This window comes from Sparus aurata, chromosome 10 (genome assembly GCF_900880675.1).
Source record: "Sparus aurata chromosome 10, fSpaAur1.1, whole genome shotgun sequence".
NCBI classification, from domain to species: Eukaryota; Metazoa; Chordata; class Actinopteri; order Spariformes; family Sparidae; genus Sparus; species Sparus aurata.
In genome coordinates, this window is record NC_044196.1 from 25,687,476 (window position 1) to 25,713,565 (window position 26,090).

Sequence of the window (26,090 nt, forward strand, 5' to 3'; positions counted from 1 at the left end):
ACTGTACTGTACGGTACAGTATTGAGGAAATATGTTTGTCCCCTCAATTAATTTAAGGTAATTTCTATTTAATTTGTGTACATTTGAGTTATTTACATTGAAAACACACTGTTTTTAGTAGTATAATAAGAGTAAATCAGGATTCCCAAAAATTAAAATGGAAAAAACGGAATTCCCAAAAATTAAAACGGAAAAAACGGAATTTGGGAAAAAATAAAACGGAATTTGGGAAAAAATAAAACGGATTTCATAGGGCCCTAAATCTGGAGAGAAGGAGTGAGAGTGAAGATCGAGAGTCAGCAGCTTCAGGTTATCGCTGGTAAAGTACCAGTGGAATTTAGAAAGACTAAGAAGTCATAGAATTAACGGATCAAAACAGAGTAGACGGCAGCTATACGGTCTCAAATCCACAGAGCGAGAGGCCACGACGTCCGCTCCTGCTGCCCCCGCCAGCCCCCGAACACTGGCCTGCCGCCTGTGCAGCCGCTCGGGAGGGCAGAGACCCCGGCGCTGCTGCAGAGGAGCCGTGGACTGCGATGACTCTGAGTAGCAGGAGAATTACAATATAATATATTTCTCGCCTTTCCCCTGATGATCTGAATAAGTCGCTAAATTTGCTGCTAGTTGCTTTTTAGAAATAAAGTCGCTAAGAGGGTCTGAAAAGTCGCTAAACTAGCTAGAAAGTTGCCAAGTTGTGTGTGCGTCTCAGTCTCAGTCTCCCTCACTCCCCCCTCATATGTTTGTCATTGGTTGGCTTCAGCTGTCGATTCACAGCAAGCATGAAATAAGGTTTGTGGTTGGCTGGCCTTAGCGGTGCATTCAAGGGCAATCGTAAAAAGGATGTTTGTTGTGACTGCCAGAGCTGTACGTGCAGGGCGAGCAGGGTAATCTATATCGTTTATATCGTTGCTTTTTCGATATGAATATCTTGAATGTTCATATCTAGATATAGATACGATAACGATATATCGTTCAGCCCTACTTGAGTTGAGTGCCAATATTCTCTTACAGCTGTGTGCATCTGTCCTGCTGTGGTTTCTAGTCAGTCTTGTTTTATTACATCTGGGCCCGTATTCACAAAGACTTTTATCTTAACGTTAGGAGTACTCCTAAATGGGACTAAAAGTTTTTATGTAGGAGTCGTTTCTTAATAGTAATTCACAAAGCCGCTGAGACCTACTTTTAGTAATGAAAACAGTGACGTCATTTTATAATGATGCACTTAGAAGCGGTGACAACGGTGATTGGTTGTTGAGTGACAGGGCAGCCCATTGAAAAGTCATTTAGGCTACGCAATGCATGAAGTGAAAATAAGGAAGTTGCCTACAAGCCCATGACAAAGCCTATGAAACGATATTGGATAAAGAAATGTATTTATGAGAAGCTAAATTAGAAGATTGCAATGAAAAACGTGAATTGCGAATAAAAGCAGCATTTGCTCGAAAAGCTGCGTCAAACCACTCTCCATTAAAATTCGGGAATGTCCAGTATATTGTAACATGCGTCAAAGACAATTTGTGTATTGATGGAATGCAACTTTGACAAAAGCCCTATTCGCACGGTACTAGTATAACCTGGGGACCTCCAGTAATTTGTAATAATTGCGGAAGTCGTCTGTGATCTTAATCCCGTGCGAATCTGCCATGTCCGTAATTTGTAAAGTAAATTTCCACCGCAAATTACCTACCATATTTCACCAAACACAGAGGTCATTTGATAATACTGCCGAGACGGCACCATGTAATTGCATCCTCTTACTTATCTATTTGTTGCACTAAATTGTCCTGTATTTGTACTGTCTTTTGTTGTACTTTGTTGTTATGTGCGGTGTCCTTGAGAGCTTTGAAAGGCGCCTTCAAATAAAATGCATCATTATTATTATTATTATTATTATTATTATTATTATTATTATTATTATTATATTAGTCCCGTGCGAATCGGCATCTCTGTGATTTGGGGTCGTTTTTTGTTTTTCTTAAGTTTTTTTGTGTTTTCCACACCTTTTTTCAGCTTTTTTCCCGGTCGAGAATTATGGAGGCTGCGATGGGAATTATGAACGAAAGTTTTGACAGCATTTTGGGTGCAAATTCAGGAGGCTCATCAGAACAGCGAAATCTCGAAAGATGATTAGATGGATTACATGCATGGCAGCATGCGGTAAGGAACATTTTTCCATCTTTCAACAGGCTCACCAGTTATTATATAAAAAATATCCATATCTAACAGTTGTGCTGCTCCAGCAAGGGCTCTGGTGCGATGGACCCGGGGGATAATGTCAGTAAATTAGAGTTAAAACACAGACTTCGCTTATCCTGTGCAAATGCGCCACACGAAACAGGCGTGGTGAGATAATTTCTAAATCACTTGAGGTCCCCAGGTAATACTAGTCCCGTGCGAAGAGCTGCATTTTCCCCGTAGCCAAATACCGGAGTGTTGCCAAAGATTTTAACTCCGGCATTATTGGATTGTTTCGGTTGGTTGGGGACGTTATTGCGTCCCTCACCAACTCAACCACAACTTCAATCCCTTCACGGTCCATCCAACATTGTTTTAATAATTCCCTGTTAAGTAGCGTCTCCAAAACATTTGGCTGTGACGAGGTCTTAGCGAGTTAGGAGTCCTCTGGACTACTTCTAAGGTCTCCCAGACTTAGGTGCTACTTTTAGGCTTAAAATGTTTTGTGAATAACTCTTATTTTCAAAAATTAGGAGTCCTAAAGTTACGACTGACACGCCCATTATTTTTAGGAGTTGCTCCTAAATTCGCATGTTAGGAGCTACGTTTAGCCTTAAGATTCTTTGTGAATACGAGCCCTGACCTGGGATCAGTTTCATTTTGTGCCTCTGATGAGATCAATGACCTTGAGGTGAATAATCTTCTAATCTAGAAATATCGGGGGTGACTGATTTCATGTTTCATATATTAAGGGGAGGTGAACCATGTTCCTGGTTGCAACCACAGTAAGCTGCTACAATATTCTAGTATGAGAAAAAATTTAAATAAACATAGGATTTACATGATAAATTATTGATAATTAGGATTCATTTCTGTTTTCTTTGTATTCATAATGAAAGTAATGATAAATATGGTGATGTATAATTTAGCATCTGTACTCCTTAATAGTGTATAATAGCAGAACACACACTGAAGCTCACAGACATCACAAACAAATGACAGGAACTAGTTTTACTTTATATACAACAGGACAAGTTAGTAACAGCTAAATGCATCCTTAAATATTTAATTCGGTAACACTTTATAATAGCCAAAATTCATAAATAAAATGGTAAACTTATAGTTAATCAAACATTAGTTGATACTGTCTACCTGCTGTCTGACAGGCACCTCACACTCAGCCGAAATAAAATACAGTGAGCTGTCAATCTCCAGACTGCATAATCATGTGTATATATATATATACATATATATATATATATATATATATATATATATATATACATACATATATACATACATATATATATATATATATATATACATACATATATATATATATATATATACATATATATATATGTGTATATACATACATATATATATATATATATATATATATATATATATATATATATATATATATATATATATACAGATTATAATCTATATATATATACATATATCTATCATATATATCTATCTATCTCTCTCTATATCTCTCTATATATATTACTATATATATATATATCTATATATATCTATATATACATATATTATATATATATACATACTATTACATCTATACACTATATATATACAGATAGATATATACACATATACTACTATATATATATATATATAATCATATATACACATATCTATATATATATATCATTACATATACATATATATTATATACATATACTATATATATATATATAACTACATCATATATCTATATACCTATACATATATATATTATAATATATTATATCTGTTATATCTACTCTATACATACTACTATATACTCTCTCCTCTTCTATACGATCATAGACTACTAATAGATAGATATATAGATAGATATATAGATATATAGATATATATATCTATATATATATATAGGGCTTGGCCTCTTTCAGATGGTAGCTCAGAGTCAAGAGTTTCTGACGACAACAAACATGACAGGAAAGGTTGTGAGGCAGCATTTTATGTGATCTCTGAGGCCATTAAATACATCACGGTGTGCCAATTAATGTCATTTCCAGTACTTTCAGATGTCCGCCTTTTTTCAAATTTCTACATTGTGTCCTTTGGTCGTCTCGTGTGAACAACTGAACTATTACTGCATCGCTTTGTCTGGACCAGTAAGGTTTCAGAAAAGGTGAACAAATACAGACGAAATTAACGTAGAGCACAGACAGAGGTTCCCGTCCACATCCGTACCTTACAGTGAGCATAAATGAGCCTTTAAGCACAGCACCCAAGCCAAATAAATTTTAAGTCAATGTGGAGAGCATCAAAACTAATACACCGATCTGATGGTTGTATTAGTTACCAGTGAACTTTTTTAGCAAGCTTGATTATTAAGCTTGAAAGCTGAGTGTGAAAGGTGCAGAATACTGCAAATATGTACAAAAAGTATCACAACATGATGTAATGCTGTGTTTTGGTGTGTGTGACTTACGTAGCCAACGTCTGGCCGGTAACAAGTGTATGCCCCCAGAATGCTGTGCAGCACATCATGATATGGCCCACCCTGATGAAGAAATAATGAAGCCAATTTAACAAAGAGGTGAGAAATACACTCGTACACAAATGCTTCCCCAGAAATCTACTTTGATACAACTTTGATACAATAACATCAGAGTGAAAGAGCTACAACCGTTTCTTGCCCTCATTGACAGGGTAACATTGTGTTCAAATAAAAGGGCTGACAGAGACATCTTCTTGATGTAGACAGACTCATTTAAAACATCAGTCTTGTATGAGGTGGTTCCCTCACTGACCTGCTGGAAGATACACAGGTGGGGGAAAGTTCTTGAGATGTCCAGCTTGATCAGCTCCAGGCTTGACTCCCGATCTGACGAACCAGCATCTGGAAGACACTGTCTAACATTAGGAAACACTACGACAACATTAGGGATGTGGCCGGTGCATTTTGGATTGTGTCTCTACCTTCAATTTCAGGCTCTGAGGAAGATGCTGGCGAAGTCTTCCACTTTTCTTTTGCCCGGGCCAAACAGATGTTATATAGCTCTGCAGGGACGAATTATAGCACAGCACAGTCAATATGAGAGGCCTTTGTGTTCCTTTCTTTCTAAGATGCTGAGAGGAGAAGATGATGACTAGACAAAAAACACTGCAGGTGATAAAAGGATTTGGCTCTCAACATTACTCTGCAGCAGATACACTAAAGGTGCTTCAAAAAAATCACATCTAACTCCATTTCCAGCAAACATTCATTTATTGTTGCAGTAAACTGAAACTTCTGGCCTGTCCTCCAAGTTGTGGCTGCCATCTAGTGATGAAGTGCTGGAGTGAATTAATGAGCTTTTCTGAGACGTGACATAGAGCCCTGCACTGTTGGCCCTGACTTTGTGCAGGACCAACACCAGTTCAGGGAAAAGGTGTTGAACCGGGTAATGATTAGCTGGTTTACAGCGATGTAATAAAGTAGAACTTTATGTAGGCCTATACACATTTAGGAAATGAGATGGGGTTCTGCCCAAAGTCGAACACCATAAAAGTAACATAGAAATAACCAGTAACGTAAAAAGTTACTTTCCATAGAGGGTAACTACCGGTAATTAAAGTAAGGGATTACTTTTTGTAAGAAGTAACGAGTAACGAGCAAACACTACTTTTTAAAAGTAACTTCCCCAACACTGTCTAATAGTGACAAGGAGCAGGTTTTTTTAGGATGAAAGTGCACTATATAGGTTAGATATTATACCTTTAAAAGACTGGACAGAGACCAATAGAGAGTCAATTTCAGAGCTTGGGGGAATTTCTGGAAAATGAGGCAGCTGTTTACGCATGATATCACACAACTGTAAGTATCGAAAGAAGTGTGTATGTCGGATAAGAAATTTAGTGCGCAAATGCTGAAAAGAGGCAAAGAAACCATCTATAAAAAGCTCTTGCTGTGTGCACAGTCCCCTGTTTTGCCACTGCAGAAACACACTGTCCTGAAAAGAAAGGGGAAACATGTGATTTGCATGGATTGGGGATTTCAATGAGAAACTATGCCATCCATAGTGCCGGCAGACCTGCTTCCTTATTTTAAGTGTTGTTCTGACCAAAATATTTCTTGTATACGGGGTGGAGTCTTAGGCTAGAGGTGCATAGATTAATGCTGACAAGGTGGACGGGGCACAGGATCTAGCTTCAAGAGTGCACCATGAGGGGGTGTCGATGCCTAGATCCTCATATAAACAACGGAGAATAGGTCGAATATCAGCAGCTCAATAATACAACTGAAAATTGGGCAGAGCCATAACACCTAGCACCTTTGGACATAGTAAATGGGCTCCGCTCAGTCGTAGACTTTTATCATTCCAGATAAAGCTGGATACAAGTGTGTCTAGGCGTTTAAATAATGACATGGGGATATACACTGGGAGACACTGAAAAAGATAACTAAATTTGGGCAACACATTTATTTTTATAGAATTTATTCTACCAGCAAGTGACAGATGTAGAGGCACCCAACGTTTCTACTCTACCTTAGTTACTAGTAGATAAATAGTAGTAAATTTTCCTTGAGGAGTCTGCCTATACTGTTTGTAATTTGCATCCCTAAATATGTAAACTGATCATGAGTAACCTTAAAGGAAAAGTGTGTGAAAAGAAAAAGTGTGGGCTAGGGAATTGATAGGAAACTCCTCACTTTTCTGAAGGTTTATTTTATATCCTGAGATTTTACCAAAATTCTCAAGGATGGAGAGGACCCTGGGCATAGAGATGTCCGGGTGCGAAACATACAGTATCATATAATCCGCATAAAGCAAAATTCTTTGCTCTGTCCCCTGTCTAAATAGTAGTTCAGTGTCCTGCCTTATTGTGACTGCTAAAGGCTCTATGGCCAGTGCAAAAACGGTGATAGGGGGCAGCCTTGCCTTGTTCCATGAGAAACTGTAAAATGATCAGAATACATCCCATTGGGACAGACTGATGCTACTGGCATGGAATATAATAGTCTAATCCATTTAATATATTGTTTCCCAAAGCCGAATTTATCTAATGCAGGGGTACTCAAATACAAATCTTAAAGGGCCACAAAGATTTTTTTCAATGACTCAAAGATCCATGTATTGAGGTTGGTCAGGCCACATGCAATAATACTGTAATATTCAAAACAAAATGTCCTTTTCATTCTAAACAACAAAATACGAACTAAAATAAAATGTAATTTCCATTTTAACATAAATTAAAATACATAGTTGAATATTTCCTCTTTTTGTTTGCCTTCAAACATTGTGTCTATCACTTCAGTCATGCATTATTTTATTTCATTGTGACATAGATGTAACAAGCATCCTGCTTGCAGCTTGATATGACGATTTCAGCGCATTTATTTGTGTTGTGCTTATCTCTGAATTTTGAGGAAATGTCTCTTCAAAATTCCTATGCTTCGTCTCATAATGCCGTTTCAAATTGGAAATCTTCATCACAGCTTCTCCTGGCATATTGTAACGCCCCTTGTGGACTGTGGCGCAATGACTCTTGGGTATTCTGCTGGTGTTGGTGTAATTATGGTTCGTGAATGTGTTTGTGAATAAGATGATATGTAAGATGGTTGTGGGTTAATTCACGTCATTTGTTCTTTGATTAAATGGAGTTGAGTTTTAACAAGGATGATAAACATTTTGGCACCGTGAGTGAAAGGGTGTTTGCCGGGAGAAACTCCCTGTCCGTTACAACGTTTGCGTGATTGATATTACATGACGAAATGGGGTAGAACTACTTAAACTACGTCTGGCCTTTGTTACTGCTGCACTGTAAAATATGTGGGGCTTGTCCTGGTCAGAGGGAGAATGAATGCAAATTTTAAATCCCAACTTCTCTGATTCTTGGATTTTCACTGTCCACTTTGTAATAGCAGTTTACTTGGAAACACGCCATTTTCAATCTTTTACCCCCGGCAAAATGTGAATACGCGAACTGCTCCGAAAACGAAAGTGAAAGTTAAAAGTTGCGCTCACAGCGGTGAGTGACCCAGCTGTCTCTGTATCGTTGGCATGGAGACAAGTCCCGGTGCACACGTGCTGACCCAACCAAAACCCATGGTGAAGGAATAAAAGTTCGGGGGCCACAAACAGGAGGCCGGCGGGCCGGATGCGGCCCGGGGGCCGCCTATTGAGGATCGCTGATCTAATACATAAAACAATTACCACTCGTGACTATTGAAAGCTTTTTCAGCATCCATGGACATAATAAGCTCTGGGTGGTAGGATCTGAATCATGAGGGATTATATTTAAAAGTCGCCTGATATCACAAAAAGAAAACCTATTTTTTACAAATCCTGTTTAGTCAGGGGTAATTATCTGGGGTAAAAACCTCTCTAATCTCAGCGCTAACACCTTGGCTAAAACCTTGACATCTACATTCAGTACTGGGATTGGACGGTAAGGTTCACAATGGCAAGGATCCTGATTCTTTTCCAAGATTAAGGATATACACTACTCACAATAAGTTAGGGATATTGTGAGAGACTCAGTGGATTTCATACATACGGTGTTTGTTTCACTTTAGGGAGTTTTGGGACAGGGAGGCAATTGTATTGGGGTGATAGACGCACCTCATTTTGTGTTTTCCACGTAATGGTCTCACTGTGTACAGTGTGCCTTACATATTGGGGCCAATACCAAAAAACTAAAAGACAACCCTTTTCAATGTGACATCAATTTCAACATTCTGTGTAAAAAGCAGGTACTGCCAGTAAGTCATTCCAAGTTCATCATTCAAACAGCCATGAACACACGACGTCACTTAACGGACGAGCAGCGCCACCTGGCCATAGCGCGCCTTCGGGTCGGTGGCAGGCAGTCAGATGTTGCTCGTGAACTTGGTGTGTCTCAAAGTGTCATCAGCAGACTTGCATCAAGACACAGAACTAATGGCAGAGTTCGTGACAGACCCAGGAGTGGAGCCCCACGAGTGACAGACTGCAACGATGACCAGTACCTAAGGACCTATGCACTCAGACATCGTTATGCAACTGCCACACAGCTGCAGGCCCAGTTACGAGATGTGAGGGGTACTAGGGTTTCCAGACAAACCATTCGAAACCGACTCCACCGCTTTGGCTTGAATGCCAGGCGACCGTTGCAGGTTACTCCACTGACACAAGACACCGCCGTGAACATTTGCAGTGGGCACAAGACCATGTGACCTGAACAATGCAGCAGTGGTCTACCATCCTGTTCACTGATGAGTGTCGGGTCACCTTGCACAGAAATGATGGTCGTCAGCGTTGCTGGAGAAGGCGAGGTGAGCCATATGCCGAGGTCAACATGGTCCCCAGGGTTCCCTTTGGTGGAGGAGGTGCAACAGTCTGGGCAGGCATCACCAGTCAGCGCAAAACAGATTTGGTTATTGTAGATGGCTTAGTCACTGCACGTTCTTGCCTCAGAGACATCATAGAACCCATCATCATCCCCCTATTCCGCCAGCACACCCCCAACTTTCTGTTCATGGATGATAATGCTCCACCACATCGTGCCAGAATTGTCACAGCTCGACTTCAGGAAGTCGGAGTGCCTCATATGGTATGGCCAGCAATGTCCCCTGACCTGAACCCCATAGAGCACGTCTGGGACCAGCTGAAGCAGAGACTGGATGATCGTACCCCACCCCCATGTGACCTGGCAGAACTGCGTGTAGCACTTGTGGAGGAGTGGAACGCATTCCCTCAGAACAACATCATGAGGCTAGTGAGGAGCATGAGACGTCACTGTCAAGCTGTCATTGCGGCAAATGGTGGAAACACCCGCTACTGACATTATCAATTTTTGTTATTTGGGGCTATCCTTGTTATTGTCTAAATTTTTGGGGTAATAAATATTAAACTAATGAAAATGGTGTTTCTTCTCATTCATTATTAGTAATATCAAAGGGAACTTTTACTTATTTCATTAAAATTCAGACCAAATAGGAAAAGCACTCATGTAAATAACAATATCGCTAACTTATAGTGAGTAGTGTACATGCCTCTCTTAATGATTGGGGTAGTACACCTAACTCAGTCATTATACATGTTCAGCATGTAGGAACTAGGGATGCTCCAATCGATCGGCCGCCGATCGTCATCGGCCGATATGGACCCTAAACAGGTTGATCGGTGGGCTCTCAAAGTGCAGATCAGAAAAGCTGATTGCATAAAAATATATATATATATTTTTTTATCCGAGACTGTTTTTCTGCGCGTGACGTCATTTATATGAGACTGTTTTGTTTTCCGCGCATGGCGTAAATTACCTGTGACTATATTTCCGCCCACATGAATGAGGCTGGCACTGGCAGCATGAGTTCTCCGGTCTGGAATTTTTTCATGGTTTCATGAAAAAGATGTAAAACTCGCTGTTTGCAAGACATGCAACGCTGAAATTCCAAGAGGTGGTAACCAACAACAACAATTTAATACAACTAACCTCATCCGGCATTTGAGAACGCGCCACACAACAGAATACGGCGAGTATGAGAAACAAGTCTGGGCAAAACAAATCCCAAAGACACCCGTCACTCAGCTCACTATAAGTGAAACGTTTAGATGTCTGGAGCCTTACAGCAGGGACTGTAAGGCTGTAAGGCAAGTAAATTTCATTTATTTTTATTTTATTTCATCTATTGCTCTTGACAGGGTATGTAATGTTTACACAAATAAAAAGTTGATTGTGGTACATAAAGATCTTGATTGTATTTATTATTTATTTTAGTACAAATGGTTTTACCACTTTAAGTGGTGCACAAGGCTAGATTGTAAATACAGGACATTGATTATTATTATCATTATTATTCTCCCATCCATTCTGTGATCGGTATCGGCAGATTTATGATTCCTGTGATCGGTGATCGGATCGGCCCCCAAAAATGCTGATCAAAGCATCCCTAGTAGTAACACAAGCCCTTTCGTCTCTGCATCTTAAAGAGGTCCTGTTCTGCCATGATTACCTTTGACCCAAATTGGCTCCTTCCAGCATATGGGCCTGAGAGCCCCTGTCACCCCTTGACCTGGCAAGAAGAGGAGAAACTGTCTCTGCATCTCACAGAGTCCCCGTTTCTGTCATTAATTACCAAGTAGACTGTTTTCTCTAAAGGCACCTGTTTGTCTCAACATCTCTATACCAAGTAAGAAGAGACAATGTTATTCTTGCTATAAACACATCATTGGAGACTTCTTTTAGTAATTTACTACCCATAATCACATCTGGTCTCTTAATGAGTTTGAGGTCTGAGAGAAACCAGCCCCTCCCTTCGGTGATGGGGACAGACGTTCAGATCATTCCTCTTTTTATTTAACACTTTGTTATTTACCAGTAAAATGTCTCTGACATATTTTGTTAAGATAGGACAAGAAGGACCATGTATAAGTCTTTGGTCCTACCGTGTATTGTATACTCAAGTGTTTTATGCCTTAATCATGTTTTAATTATTTTTGAATGATAAGTGATCATAATCATGATCACATCTTTTTACGAAGACAAAAATTCGACTTTTAAGATGGTGAAGTTTTGGGAAGGTTAAACATGATTTCAAAACATTAAAAACAATAGTTAGATTAAACTTTTGTGAGTCTAAACTCAGGTCATTGACTCTGTCAGCCAAAAGGGGGGGGGGCCTTTTGTCAGTCTGCTCCAGGTCATAAAACGAGATGCTCTGCTCCTCACTTCTACTGTGTACTTCTTCTCTGTACTTCTCTTCTCTTCACTTCTCACCTCTCTCTCCTATCACTTTTTGCTCCTCTTCTTTCATTCTTATTTTATTTTTAAAGTAATCTTTACTTTTATTTTTGCAACAAGCTCTAACAAAAGCGAACTGAATCACTTCTTTAAGTGCTTTACTTTTATCCAAGTTTTTAATAGAACAAAGTTCTTTTCCTTTGGATTTTTGATTTTCAATATATCGTTAAAGTATCACCGCCTGATCCAGAAGAAGTTGAATTAGTTTAACAATCAGAACTTAAAAACCACCACTTGAAACAACAATGAAAGTCTTTTTCAAGACTATCCTCATTTGATGAAGAACGTTGCAGTAATTGTCTGCTTCAGAAGACGTGAAATTGAAGTGAGTTGAAATTGAATAAACTGTTCAAGCCAAACTTGTACAGTTAGATGTTTGGAATAATTTCCTCTATATCATTCCAAGAACTAAACAATGGAGGTGGTGCCCCATTTACGAGTGTGTTATTAATCACCAGTGATTAATTGTAGGGATGTCCCGATCCGATCTGTAGGATCGGGATCGGAGCCGACCTGGGCATTTTTCTGCTGATCGGAATCGGCAATTTTGAACGTGGACCCAAGCCCGATTTTTATTTATTTTTTTTTTTTACGTCAGAGCACAATTTGTGGCAGAGGCAGACGCGCGCGTGGCGTTACTCTGGCAAACCTGTGAATAAAGTGTCTGCAGTGTGGAAATAACATCAATTAGAAAGCGAAAGCAGTCCAACAGCGAGATGTAACATCTGCTATATGGCTGTTTCACGGAGCTGCATTTTACTACTCATTTGATACAGCATGTACAAAACAAAAACTCAAAGAATACAACGTGTTCACTTGAGAGTACAGGCAAGGAGACCAAAGCAGCAAACAGTCGCGGATACTTTCAGTTATGACAAATATCCTCAGCGACATGTCCACAAATAATACAGAGAGGGTCATCAAATTAATCGCTCTGGAAAGCAAGCCGCAAATTGTTCTGCCTGGAGTGAGTTGAGCGAGTAAAAAAGCAACTTCGATGTTAGCGTATTGCTGCTAATCAAGTTTTCGCAGACTGGTTTCGAGTATTTGAAGCCACCATTATAGTCCTAAAACAGTTTCAACTTGATATTCAACATTTAAATTACTTTAAGACATAGGAATTAGGTCTTGGCACTTGTTTTGACAGTTATATTAAGTTTTAAAAATCGAGCTTGTAGGAGCTTGCAAGAGACACGTCTACATTCTAGCTTGCGCAACAGTGCCCCCTTTCGAGAAGCTTTTGAAGTGTTTTACGTAACTGTATATTCAAGAGTCCCAGGGGAAAACACAATTCAAATTGACTCCTTCTTAAATTCCCTGGTTTTACCCACTTTAAATGAGGAAGAAACCAGAATGCAAACTGCTGACAAAACTGAAGGTGAATAGCCACAATTAGAAGGCTTAAATTAAGCAAGTCACCAGGATGAGACTGTTATACAGCAGAATGGTATAAGAAATTTAAGAATTAATTAAGACCTATTATAAACCCCCACATTAAACTGGGCTTTAAAGAAAGCACAAACGCCTCCCAGTTGGGAAGAGGCGATAATGTCAGCAGTACTAGGAGAAGGCAAAAAGAAAATGGAATGTGGGTCATTTAGACCAATATCTGTCCTTAATGTAGATTATAAATTATTTACCTCCATCACGGCCAAACGATTAGAGGAGTTCCAACCCAAACTGATACATAATGATCATAAAGGTTTTACATAACAAGCCCAAACACAAGACAATATACGAAGGACGTTACACATTATGGACCATATCCAAAAAAATCAAACTAAGGCAATAGTGATAAGCATGGATGCAAAACAGGCTTTTGATTCAATAAGTTCTACATGTATTTGGTCTACATGACACAATTGCTAAAACCATACAGGCACTGTATGACAATCCCACTGTGGGGATAAAATCAATGGATATTTATCAAATAGTTTTACCCTAGAGAGGGGGTCAAGACAGGGATGTGCATGGTCACCGCTACTCTTAGCATTATATTTGGAACCATTAACCAAATACATCAGACATAACGATGATATCAGGGGAATTACTATTGAAGGGAGAGAACACAAATTGGCATGTTATGCAGATGACATCTTGATCTACCTAGGACAACTTACATACTGTCTACCTAAAATGATGCAATCATTTGAATGATATGGTCAACTGTCAGGATACAAAATCAACACAAGAAAAACCCAACTCCTCTCATACAATAACAACCCACCGGGTGAAATTACAAGCAGGTACCCCTTGAGATGGCAAACACAGTCCACCAAGGATCTTGGCATCAATATGCCAAAAGACCTGGCAAAATTATCTATTTGCCTATACATAAAAAAAATCAGTGAAGACATAGCAAGGTGGAACCTTTTCCCCTTTCTTAGTCTCAGCCCGAGAGTTGAACCCATTAAATTAATTATGTTACTCAGACGCAGACCAATAGCACTCACCCAAAACCAATTTAATGAATGGGACAAAATGCTATCAAGATAGATATGGCAAGGTGAGAGACCCAAGGTTCGTCTCAAAACTCTGCAATTAATCAAAGAAAAGGGGGGGTGGGAGATTATTATTTTGCAGCACTATGCAAGAGAGAGAGCTATGATATGCTGGTGAAACCCATCATATATTGCTCAATGGAAAAGCATTGAGGAGAAGATATCCTCCATTCCCATACAAGCAATCCTAGCTGATAATAATCTACAAAATCACATAAATACTACTGATAACCCACAGGTGAAATTTACTCTTAAAACATGGAAAACTATTATTAAAGAATATAAGCTAGAGGTAGGTATGGCAATCCTTAAATGGTGTGCATATGACTCAGACTTTAAACCCAATAAATTGGATACTAGATTCAAGGACTAGACAGCTAAAGGAATAACAACTTTATGTAATGTAATGAAAGAAAGAACACTGCTCAGTTTTGAAATGATTAAAGAAAAATACTCTAGAAAATACACTAGAAAGAAAGACTTTTACTGGTATCTGCAGATGCAGCATTACATTTGTTGGAAGATGACATACATGACTGAGGCAAGTACATGCTTGATAGAATTGTTTAGAAAAGTATGGAGCCAGAACGGTGACTTTAAAATTTGGCATCCAAAAAAAAAAATTGGCATTGAAAACAAAACCAGTACTGAAAAAAGAAACATTGTCATTGAAACATTTGTATTGAGAACAGTTGTACTGGCATTGAAACAAGTATTGGCACTGAAAAAAGAAAGTAATTCAAATAATTCAAATGCGAAAATCTTATTTTATTTTATTGGGATTTTTTTGTATTTTTCAATGACAATCTTCAGATTTTTTCTTCATGTCACTTTTTTTTCAGTGACAGATTTTTTTTACAATGTCAGTTTTTTTTCAGTGTCACTGATTTTCAGTTTCAACTTTCTGTCACCGTTTTGGCGTCGAGAGGGAGGGGCCTGAGGAGAGGGGCAAGTAGAGCGTGGTTTGCATATTATTTGAGGAGGTAATGGCAGCAGCCTGCGGGAAGGTGGGGCTGGACGGTCCAGCCACAATACCGTTGTAGCCAGCCGTCTCTGGGCAACACAGAGTCCAACGACCTCGCAAACTTTTCTTCAAGCTCTCTCCTGATGTGCCCAAGTCTCTGTGTATCTGGTTCTGTCCCGGAGCTCCCGAGCCCTGCTCCTATATGCGTATCTATTTTTAGGCGCATATGCGAGTAAAATGCTCGCACTGTACAGCCCTGCACATGCTAACACCCACGTACCGTGTGTGATGTTGAGCTCGTTGCCCACAGCCAGGCTCCACACTTTGCCTCTGACACTGGGGGGGATGCCCTGCCACCAGAGGTCTCTCACTCGTCGAGATGTACACCTGCAGGTGGGCAGAATGTGGAAAGGAAGTTAAGGAGGATGATTAGTAGGTTGACTGATTATTTCTGACTTTCATACAGAAATGATAATTTGTAGCTCAGAGCCAGAGGGTTGCCGGGTGAGTCCTTCCAATGCCGCTGTAGACAGATACAGGAAATTACTTTCCGTCAGAGTAAAAGTGATCCTTAACCTATACATATTTTATTCCTTGTCCCTTCAATTCAGAGTAGTCCATCTGTCAGAGGAGGTTTTTGGGAGAGTGTGAAGTCCTATGCATTAGAGACTTGAACTGAAAAGGAAGATCACATGAACTCTCCACACAAAACCTTAATTTTGATGTCTGGGAAAGAATTACTAATCTCAGCCCAAGCCCTTACACCTCTAGGACATTTACAGTAAGAATGACAGTATGACTACGGGGTAGAACAGAGGCACTGACATTGATATCAATTTGAATCAACATGCTGGAATGTAGCAAGTTGAAGCAATGGGAGGCAGTTCTGTATATATCTGGATCTTCATAGGAATTTATGACTTCAAATTTATAATTTATTTATACATTTTGGCAGCCATAAGTATAAATAGGCAAAAGTTGGGAGTTTTAATGGGCATCAACAGTGATGATGATGGTGACAATGATATCATGAGATATGGATGATATTTGTGTGAAATGTTCGTAAATATCACAGTATACTAAATTGTTTCTCTTTTCTCTTCTATGAACTATGGATCTCAGATTTTGGTGAAGTGCCTGTGCTCAAGTGGGATCCCAAGAGTTGGTTTGGAAACTTGACTCTCTCATTGTCCACACAAACAGAGGAGTAACAGAGCAAACCCAACTGAATATAAAAATAATCATTACTGTTTTGAGCGTTAATATGTCCCATGCTCAATCTCTGAGGGAAAATTACTGTATTTAATCTGACATGAAGCACTTGCTGGAACGACCTGGCTGTTTTCCAACTTTTATTTTCCATGCTAAATCCAGTTACAGTTCACTTAAAGCTCCTGTTTGTATGATGGTAAAACTGACGCTTTGGGTTTCCCAACTCGTCAGATACTGGCGCTTTCAGGTGGTGGCCGACCCGACCTACAATCCTAAAGCGTCAGTATCTCATGAGTTGGGAAACCCAAAGTGTCAGTTTTACCATCTTACAAACAGGAGCTTTAAGCATGATGCCTCTAAAACACCAAAACAGACCAATAAGAAATATGTTTATTATTCCATGCTAATTTCCAAAAGAAAAAAAATAGACTATTCTGATCCATTATTGTCTAGAACAGGAATAAAATCAAGATCCCTTCTTTGTTTAAAGAATTGCATTATACTTAACTCCGAGAATAGTTTATACAAGTTAAATGCAAAACTGAATTTAGCAAATTATTTGGAACATCATTAATTAAACTGAGGCCAATTCACAAAAGCAGTGCTGTGCATATTGTTTTTTGTAATTGGACCTTGAGACAGATAGAATTCTCCCTCAGTTTGTCTGTGTTCTCACACTGTACTCCAGTTAGGCAAGATCTCCTGGTTCCAGGTCTGGGCAGCTGTGCCAATGCTCTCCTCAAGCTTACACCGATCCTCAAGCTGCTTCTTTCTCTTCTGAGCCTCCTTCAACTCTGCAGATGGGAGAGGGGAGAGAGGTGGTTATATAAAAAAAAAAAAAAAAAAAAAAAAAAACCCCAAAAAAACCAACAGGTTAAGTTAGAAGAGAGAAAGTGGGGGGAGTCACGTGGGACGTCGTCCGGTATGGCTGTGTAGCAGATAGCTCCACAGGGCTGGGCACCATATACCCCTCTAAAAGTATTAAATATTGTCATAAAATACCCAAATAGAAGTCTAACACTAACCAGAATAACTCGGGAACATGCCTGACAGAAAGCCAACCGCGTGGGGGAGAAGAAAGATGGAAAAGAGGTAGCTTAAAGGGAAGGGAAACGTCAACTCCGGAGCATGAAGGAGGTGTCATATGCAATGCTGTATCAGGATACACTGAGGATCACAGTAAATAACAAGCGTCATCTTTTCACTACACCTGCGGAGGCAAAGGCTTTCATCTCCACATTACACTAAGATTGTGCTGGGCCATCAAGCTGCCACAAGAGCAAGATTTAAGGCAACACAACCCCCTGGAGTATTGGATTTCAACGTATAAGGTGTAGTATTGATCTATGGACCCAAAGACAAAGTTACAGGTGAAAAGTGGTTATTCCCCATACCCGCAGGACTTCTCCATAATTATCTGAAGACACAATATTCCATAGTATATTGTTTTAAGTTTTACTCACGTTTAGTATAGAAAATATATTCTATATTCAAAAGTGGGACATTTTGGTGACTGCTAGCAGCACAGTGCAGACTTGTATATTATGGATGAGTGCCTCAACTGAATTGTTTTTATTTATTACTACTTTTATTTATTGCCACTATATTTGGTTACTGGAGTAGGGTTGATAAGATAGCTGAATAACGAAGTAGCCTATTTAACTTATGCAGGAAACTGGTATTGAGTAATGTTAAGATAAAGAAGATATTGATAGATTTAAGATATTTCATAGTGGATGCTTGAGAAGCCCAAACATAAGGTTATAAAATGCATATTAGAAGAGGGGTGATGGAGTGCTAAGCTGCCAGGCACTCAGTCTCATGGACCTATTGTGGTCTATTGTTTTTGTTGTTGTTTTGCAAGGTTCCAAATGACAGTAAACCTCTGTCGGTTGCTGGTGTTTTTTGCCCTATTTTTTATTGTTCTTTTTAATTTTTTTCATGATTGATTAGCACCTTCTCATTTCCCTGATTATTCATCACAGCCAACTTACACTGTAAATGCAGAGCAATCTATAACATGACAGGAACATTAAAAAAAGTAACTTGGAATGTACAGGGAACTAACCTAGCCACGAAAAGGAAAAAACTCATGATATATCTTAAACAAAAGAGGGCGGACATGGCCCTTCTACAAGAGACACATTTGGATACAACAGAATCAAAAAAGCTACAGAGGGACTGGGTTGGTCAGATTTTTTACAGTACATTCTCATCCAGCAAGCGAGGGGTTAGTGTTGTCACGATACCAAAATTATGACTTCGGTACGATACTTGCCTAAAATATCTCGATACTGATACTTAGGGCTGAAACGATTCATCGAGTTACTCGATTAACTTGATTATAAAAATTCCTCGAGGCAAAAACTCTGCCTCGAAGCCTCGTTAAATTCCTATGATGCGCACGATACGCACAGGGATCTGATTGTTCCACACGGACCGTTGTTCAGGAAGCACACCAGCGCGTCATACATGTTGAATTTAGCTGGCTGGCACAATTTAGCTCTGTATTTGTAGTGATGTCGTGATGCGGTTTGACTAGATATGATGTTTAGCTTTGATGTTTTTAACCTCTTCAACCCGAGCTGCACATGTTGCATTATACACCCTATAAGAGCATGCTAACCATGTAGCAACATATTAATGCAGCACACCAACGTAACAGGAAGAAGCTCGGCTAAACGCTCATGATAATCATTTTCACCTAATCGAAACTCAATTCCGACACCAAGCAACTAAAGGAGCACGTAGAAAAAACACGCTAATGGCGCATGTCCGAAAAATCGGCGTTAGCGATTACGCTACTTCATGCTAATGCTACATACAGCATGTCATATGAAAGCTGGGACTCTACAAATTTCAACAGTATACGTCTCATCACTCTGCGCCCAAAACTCACTGAAACAGCCGCCGAAGAAGAGCAAAAATAAACATCACTTTATACAGACATGATCATGAATTACGTGCTACATTGGCTGTTTTGTGATTATAAACTCTGTTTGAGTGCATAACACCGCCTCCACCAGCTAATCCAATGTGTCTGTGTCACTTTGAAATGAATCCTGACAGTTCAGGATAAGTTTCGGTTCCAGGAGGACACGTATAATGTGGAGTAGGCCCTAGTCTTCGCACACAGTGTATTTGCCTCCTTGTGATTGGCGGATTAGTGTGGTTATCATGGATTTGGGGACTGAAGACTGAAAAAGTCTTATTTATAATTTATTCATTTTATTTATTTATAATTGTTTTATTTTTTATAAATTGTACACATTGTGTACCTGTTTGGCTTGATATTTTATTATCATTCTTTGTTTTCAGGTGGGTAATTTGCAGAAGGTGCAATCCTTTTTTTGTAATGTTGTTTGAAGAAAACAAAACCAAGGCCAAATGGCCTTTACTATTTAAGTTTGTATTCACAGTATTACATGTTATACATGTTTTACAGTAAGTTGATTTAACTGTATTGTTGTTTAATTACCGGTATTGGCACTGGCACTTAATAAATGGGCTTAGTTTTGGAGCCAAATGTTGGAGTTGGAATGAATACCTCTGTTTTTTTGAGAAATGCTTGATCATTTTACAGCCACATCATTTTCGTTACGCATTATTTGTTTTGGTTGTTTAAAAACGCAAAAAAAAAAATAATTATCCGATTGCTCGATTAATTGATCGATAAAGTGCTAGATTAATCGATTACAAAAAGAATCGATAGCTGCAGCCCTACTGATACTGAAACGATACCACGGCAGAAAACTAGAACATCATCAAAAGTAATGGAATAAAATATCAGATCACAGAATGTGGAAATTAAAATGATTTATTTCTTTTTATCAATTAAAACACTTCAAAAGTCAAAATAAAAATATATATTTTTGTAAAAGCTGCTGAGCTTTATAGCTTTGTCTTGTTTGCTGGCAATTCATAAAATAAGATAATACTTTATTCGTCCCACAAAGGGGAAATTTGCAATTTCGATAAAGTTCAAACAATGGATTATTAGCCTGCAACTACATTAGTGCACTAAAGTACAACACAAATGACCCAGACCTGGTGCAGATCTGTGCTCTAATCAGACCATTTTCTAATAATATAAATTACAATATATATTATAAATTATTGACAAAAATTAACATGCCATGATTATATTACCAGTACTGATTGAGTTAAAATAGATGATTTTTTAAGTGGTGTAGTGTTGATCAGTATACTTGTGAACACCAGCGCATGTTATGGTAAAGTTCATGTTACCAGTGTGAACATTGTGTTTGCATACAGAGATGTGTGGAACCACATCGGACTGTTACAGTTTTTTTCGATCGCTAAGACACATTGGTCGAAACTGAAGCGACATGTTCAAAACTCTTAGCACAGTCTGCAAAACAGAAATGCATGTGGGCTTAACAGTGTCTCACTTTCCATTGCTTTCAGATGAAGTGCATTCAGTGACCACAGTCACCGAAATGGATGAAGTCTTTTCTCATTCACTAGTTCACACCTACAAAACACTATGCTTTAACAGCACATTTTTCAAATGCTAACACACTTTGTTCAAAACAGTTAAAAACACACTCAAAACAGAATGATAGGGGAAAAAACACTGCAGCTGCTGCTGCAGCCACATTGAAATCTATTGAAAATTATATCAAAATATTGACAACAAAAATAAATAAAACGAAGATGCAATTCCAAACAGCTGATGGTAGTTTTCAGCTGAAAACTGATTCAGGTGATCTGAGTTTGGCCTCATTAGAAAGTGTATACAAAAGGAGTGGCTTCTGATTCTTTTTCCTGTGCAAGTATGGATCAAAGAGCAGCAGGTGAAGTTGGTAGAGAGAGAAGAGCAGCCAGGAGAGGAAGGCTCTCCACACAACCAGCTCTCCTTGCTGGATGCAATGAATGCTGGTTGTGGAGATGTTTCTCCCGAAGCCTGCCAGGGATGGATCAGACATTCAAGAAGATTCTACCCTAGGTGCCTTGCCAGAGAAGATATAAGATGTGACGTCGATGAAAATATGTGGCCGAATGCAGATGACAGGGTCTGAATATTACAGTATACATGTGTTGTTTTTTAGTTTCATCTCTTACTGTAATTTGTAGTCTACCCCTGGAATTCTGAGATTCTGCATTATTCTGTTTACGTAATCTTTATTTTTTCTATGGTCCTGAAGTACTTATGCAAAAGCACAAATGTTCTTGAATAAATCTCTGCATTCCTGATTCAGTGTTGTTGCAATATATTACAGCATGTACAATAATTTAGAACCATTAAAGTGCAAAATATCCTTTATAAAATACTGATTTTTCGACAAAAATCATTGAATAACTTGAAATGAAAGATGTATTTGATGTTATGTTCTTTGTTGTTAGTATTTTGTCGTTCCGTTTGTTAAGAGTGATTGTGTGTGTTTCCAAAGTGAGACAATGTGCTAGTGTTTTGTTGAACGAGCTTCTTTTGAGTGAAGTGTTTTGTTGGTGAGACACACTTTTGGGCATGAGATTAACTGTTGAGCTGAACTGCATGATGGAAATGCAGACTGTGTTAAGAGTTTTGAACATGTCGCTTCAGTTTCGACCAATGCGTCTTCGCAATCGAAAAAAACTGTAAACAGTTAGCTTTACCCATGACTGCCTCCTGCAACTCTGATGGTGAAAAAAGTTCGCTTGACTTCCATCTGGGGGATATTTAACGTTATGTTATCTATCGCTAACCTGCAGCTCTTTGAACTCTTTGAACAAGTCTGCACGTCTGCCAGCTGAGAGTGGCATGAGTGCTCCTGCCGACCGTCCTAGGCTTGTAGGAAAAGCAGAGGCACGGAGCGAAATCAGGAAATATCTCGCTTACGTTGCCGACAGTAAGGGCAAGCCCACGGACACCACAAAGCCCGTCTGTAAACGATGCTTTAAATCCGTAATGACCAAGAGAGCCAACACGTCTGTGTCGCTCTGCTCTGTGACTAGCTGTTTTTAAACAGCCTCTCCGCATTATCTCCAGAGCGGTGGTTCGCCAATTCTCCGCCGATGGTGATTCACACAGAGCGAAGCATATCCGCCTTCAGGTGTGTAATTCACACAGAAAGCCGGCGCTGCGGTTCCTAAAGAGGCGTGACGGTACACGTCATGTTGATGACGTCGGTGTTTCCCCAGGTGTTCCCCCGTTAATCCAAAATCCGCAGACAGTTTATAATCATATGAATGCTGTTATAATGTGTAGTGATTGAGATCCTGACCCACCAAACATCCTGGAAAGTGACGGAGTTAAGTTTTTCGCGCTAAATTACATAATTATACATAATCACCATCAGTAAACAGGCCGCTGTCTGACTCTGGCACTTGCGGGGACGGAGGCTGTTTTCTGGGGGAATTGCTCCCTGAAGTCTCGGTCAGGAGAGCTGACGGTCGCGGTGATTTATTTTCATCACAAACACTCGGTGAGTTAAAGTTTTTTGCCGGTGACAAAAGCTGTTTTTTTTAGCAGAAATGTGAGGAAGAGTCGGGAGGACAGGTGGAGGATGGACAGGAGGGCAGACCAGGGTTTTCCCTGCCATTATACGGCTTAGGCGCGGCGCCCAAGCGTTTTTGCCTCCCGCCTAAGCAGGGTTCTCCCCAGATGGTGGAACAGCGGCGCTGCGCTATACTCCGCGCGTGACGGTGACGAGCATCCGTACCCCGGTTGACGGCTAGGAGCTCCCGGCTGACGGCGATGCGCGTCCGTCCGTCCCCCGGCTGACGGAGTTGATGACCGTCTGTCCATCGTCCGTGTCTCCCCAACACCCCCTCCCCCCCCGAACAGACGGTGCGCCGCAACACAAAAAATTTCTGGGGAGAACCCTGCAGACGCTTCTGCACGTACAGCTGTTGTATTTGTTTTCCTCATATAAGTTGCCAAAGACAGTTACAGTTACTACGTTACTTTTGTTCTGTCTTGTAAAGTTGCTTTGTGGAGCATTTCTCTGTATTTAGTTGAGTGAAGGACATGTGTAGTTATCAGACTTTCAGACAGACACGCCCTCGCTCCGCGCCTCCGGATTATCCGTTCACACTGGGACGGCTCACCAATAATGCGGCCCTGATACTACCTCCAGAGGCGGATCAGCGCCGGAACGAAATTTCCCCCCTCTCCGCATCTAAAACTTTCACACAGAGGCGGGTGCGGAGAATTGGCGCAGGATCTCCGCATGCAAACGGCAGTGTGAAAGAGGCTACTGTCTGTCACCGTGAAACCACGCCCACTCTGGCTGCAGGCAGTGAGGAAGCTGAGAGAAGCTGCACACAGACACGCTGCCCAGCTGTCGCACTAAGTTCCTAAAGTACCGATACTAATAAAAAGTGGAAAAGTATTGTTCTTAACGGCTGGGTACCGCGGTACCTTTCTAGTATCGGTTTACCGTGCAACACTACGAGGGGTTAATTAATTGACCATTAAAGTGTATGACCAGAAATCAGATACAGAGGGAAGATGGGTTGCAAATGATGTGGACCTAATGGGTAGGAGATGCTCATTAGTAAATATATACGCCCCTAACACAGACTCTCCAGAGCTTTTCTGTAACCTACATGCAGTGATACAGAGCATGGGAAATACAGATATTATAATTGGAGGCGATTTCAAACAAGTAAGGCATAATACATTAGATCAATCAGGCAACGCGAGTAGATCTAGGAATATCCAGAAATCCCAGATGGCTATCGATACTATTTCAGAGGAACTTGGTCTTGTTGATGTATGGAGGCTCATGCATCCTCAGGAGAGGGAATATACTTTTTTTTCTTAAACCCATGCATCATATTCTAGGATCGATTACTGGAGCAGACATCTATTGGTAATACTAGTGCATTGCCCGTAGGAAGCATGTATTCCTATAGAAAAGTGGGAGGTTAAGTAGCTTTTTCATGGATGGCCAAATGAGGTTGTGTTTGAAGGTGGGACGTCAGGGATATAATTGGCTGTTTTTGACTACTTTTGATTATACCATTATATTTCACCTTAAAAACTATTTACCTTGCCTTGTTTGGTGTCATTATTTTCAGCACAACCTCACATGTGTGACTGTACAGTTATTTTTTCATTTTGACATATTATATTAACACTATGGACCTAAAATCACAAAATAACATAAAATCAGAGTAGGAAAAAGTTAGATTTTTTACTGTGAAAACCACAAACAGTTTAATGAACCAATTGCATTAGTTATAATGCAAATATAAATAGTTGTTTGCTAAATTTGTGCATACGCTTTTGAAATTTACAAAGTTATATGTAACTATTTACATTTAAATGCAGGCAATGCCTCAGGCTCCTCAGCTCATTCCTGCCTGCTCCACATTCAGCAGTCTCCTCCTTGTTTTGACTCACAACACAAAAAATGACTACACTACACACTAAACACGCTACACCAAACACTACATTACACACTAACTATATACTCCAAACACGCTATATGTCACAAATCCCTCAACTCTCAAAACTCGCCATCTCTGTCGCTGTCCCTCACACAACTTCCCGTTCCTCAACAACCAAACTTGCTGCTTGGGCACTTTCGTGACAAAAGACCGTTTTTACCGTTTCTTCCTGCACCAGACACAAAGTAAACGTGATGGCAATGTTCGCGAAAAAGCGTGGCGGACATTATTTACCCTAAGTCCGGTTTTGGACGTGCCGGTGGGTCCGGTCCGTCGACTCGGGAGGTGAGCCGTATGGGTGGGCTAGCAGCTAGCTACACACAAACATCCACAGATTCCGATTCCACTTTGTTGTCCGCGTGTCTCCGGATCTCCTCAGACCCGAACAGACTCGGTCAGGACTCTTTTAGTCTCATTAATCCACAACAGTCAGGTTAGATGCACAGACCAGAACGGGACCAAACCGCCGGCAAAATCCCGCTCCAGCTCGCGCCGCTGCAGGTATAAATCTGCTTGTTTCTTAAGGTATGTTGTGGGCTTGAGCTCTGCAGTGATTGGCTCTGGTGTGCACGTGACTGTGGTGGCTCCGGTGGACAATGCTCGCGGCATTTGTAAAGCATTTATGATTTATAATTTATTAACGGTATCATTGCAGTCCAAACAAATGTGAAGTCGCACACCCTTGAACCACGCAGCAGCCATGTTAAAAGTCTCAGGTCAGCCTGATCCTGATCCGCAGAGATATTTGAGGCACACATACATAAACAGACAGACAGACAGAGATTCCTTGCTTTTATAGAGAGATTGCTATTACTGATGATGGTCCTGTAGATATGACTCTGAGATTTAAGAATGAGAGCAAGGGGCATTCTACCCATTGGAGATTGAATACATCTCAGCTCCAAAATGAAAATTCATGTCAGTTTATCCAACAAAAAATATTACATTATTGGGAAATGAATGACAGCAGTGGATGATCCAGGGTATAAGGCATACTTAAGGGGCAGGTTAATACAACATTCATCATTTCTAAAAAAACAGGCATCTGATCAACTTTCCAAATTAGAAGCAGAAATAAAAGACCTAGAGAGGGA

At 40.0% G+C, this 26,090-nt stretch overlaps 1 protein-coding gene across 3 annotated transcripts in view; it reads right to left on the reverse strand.

Annotated features, from left to right (window-relative positions):
- Window positions 1-26,090, reverse strand: part of tbc1d14 (TBC1 domain family, member 14) — a 121,849-nt gene that overhangs the window by 23,982 nt on the left and 71,777 nt on the right. For all 3 annotated transcript variants that reach the window (XM_030430666.1, XM_030430667.1, XM_030430668.1), the window contains 5 exons: window positions 17,273-17,390; window positions 15,665-15,771; window positions 5,134-5,214; window positions 4,965-5,053; window positions 4,643-4,714 (listed from right to left, as the gene is read on the reverse strand). In XM_030430666.1, the coding sequence (XP_030286526.1) occupies window positions 4,643-4,714; window positions 4,965-5,053; window positions 5,134-5,214; window positions 15,665-15,771; window positions 17,273-17,390 (467 nt within the window). The remainder of the gene's footprint in view (window positions 1-4,642; window positions 4,715-4,964; window positions 5,054-5,133; window positions 5,215-15,664; window positions 15,772-17,272; window positions 17,391-26,090) is intronic.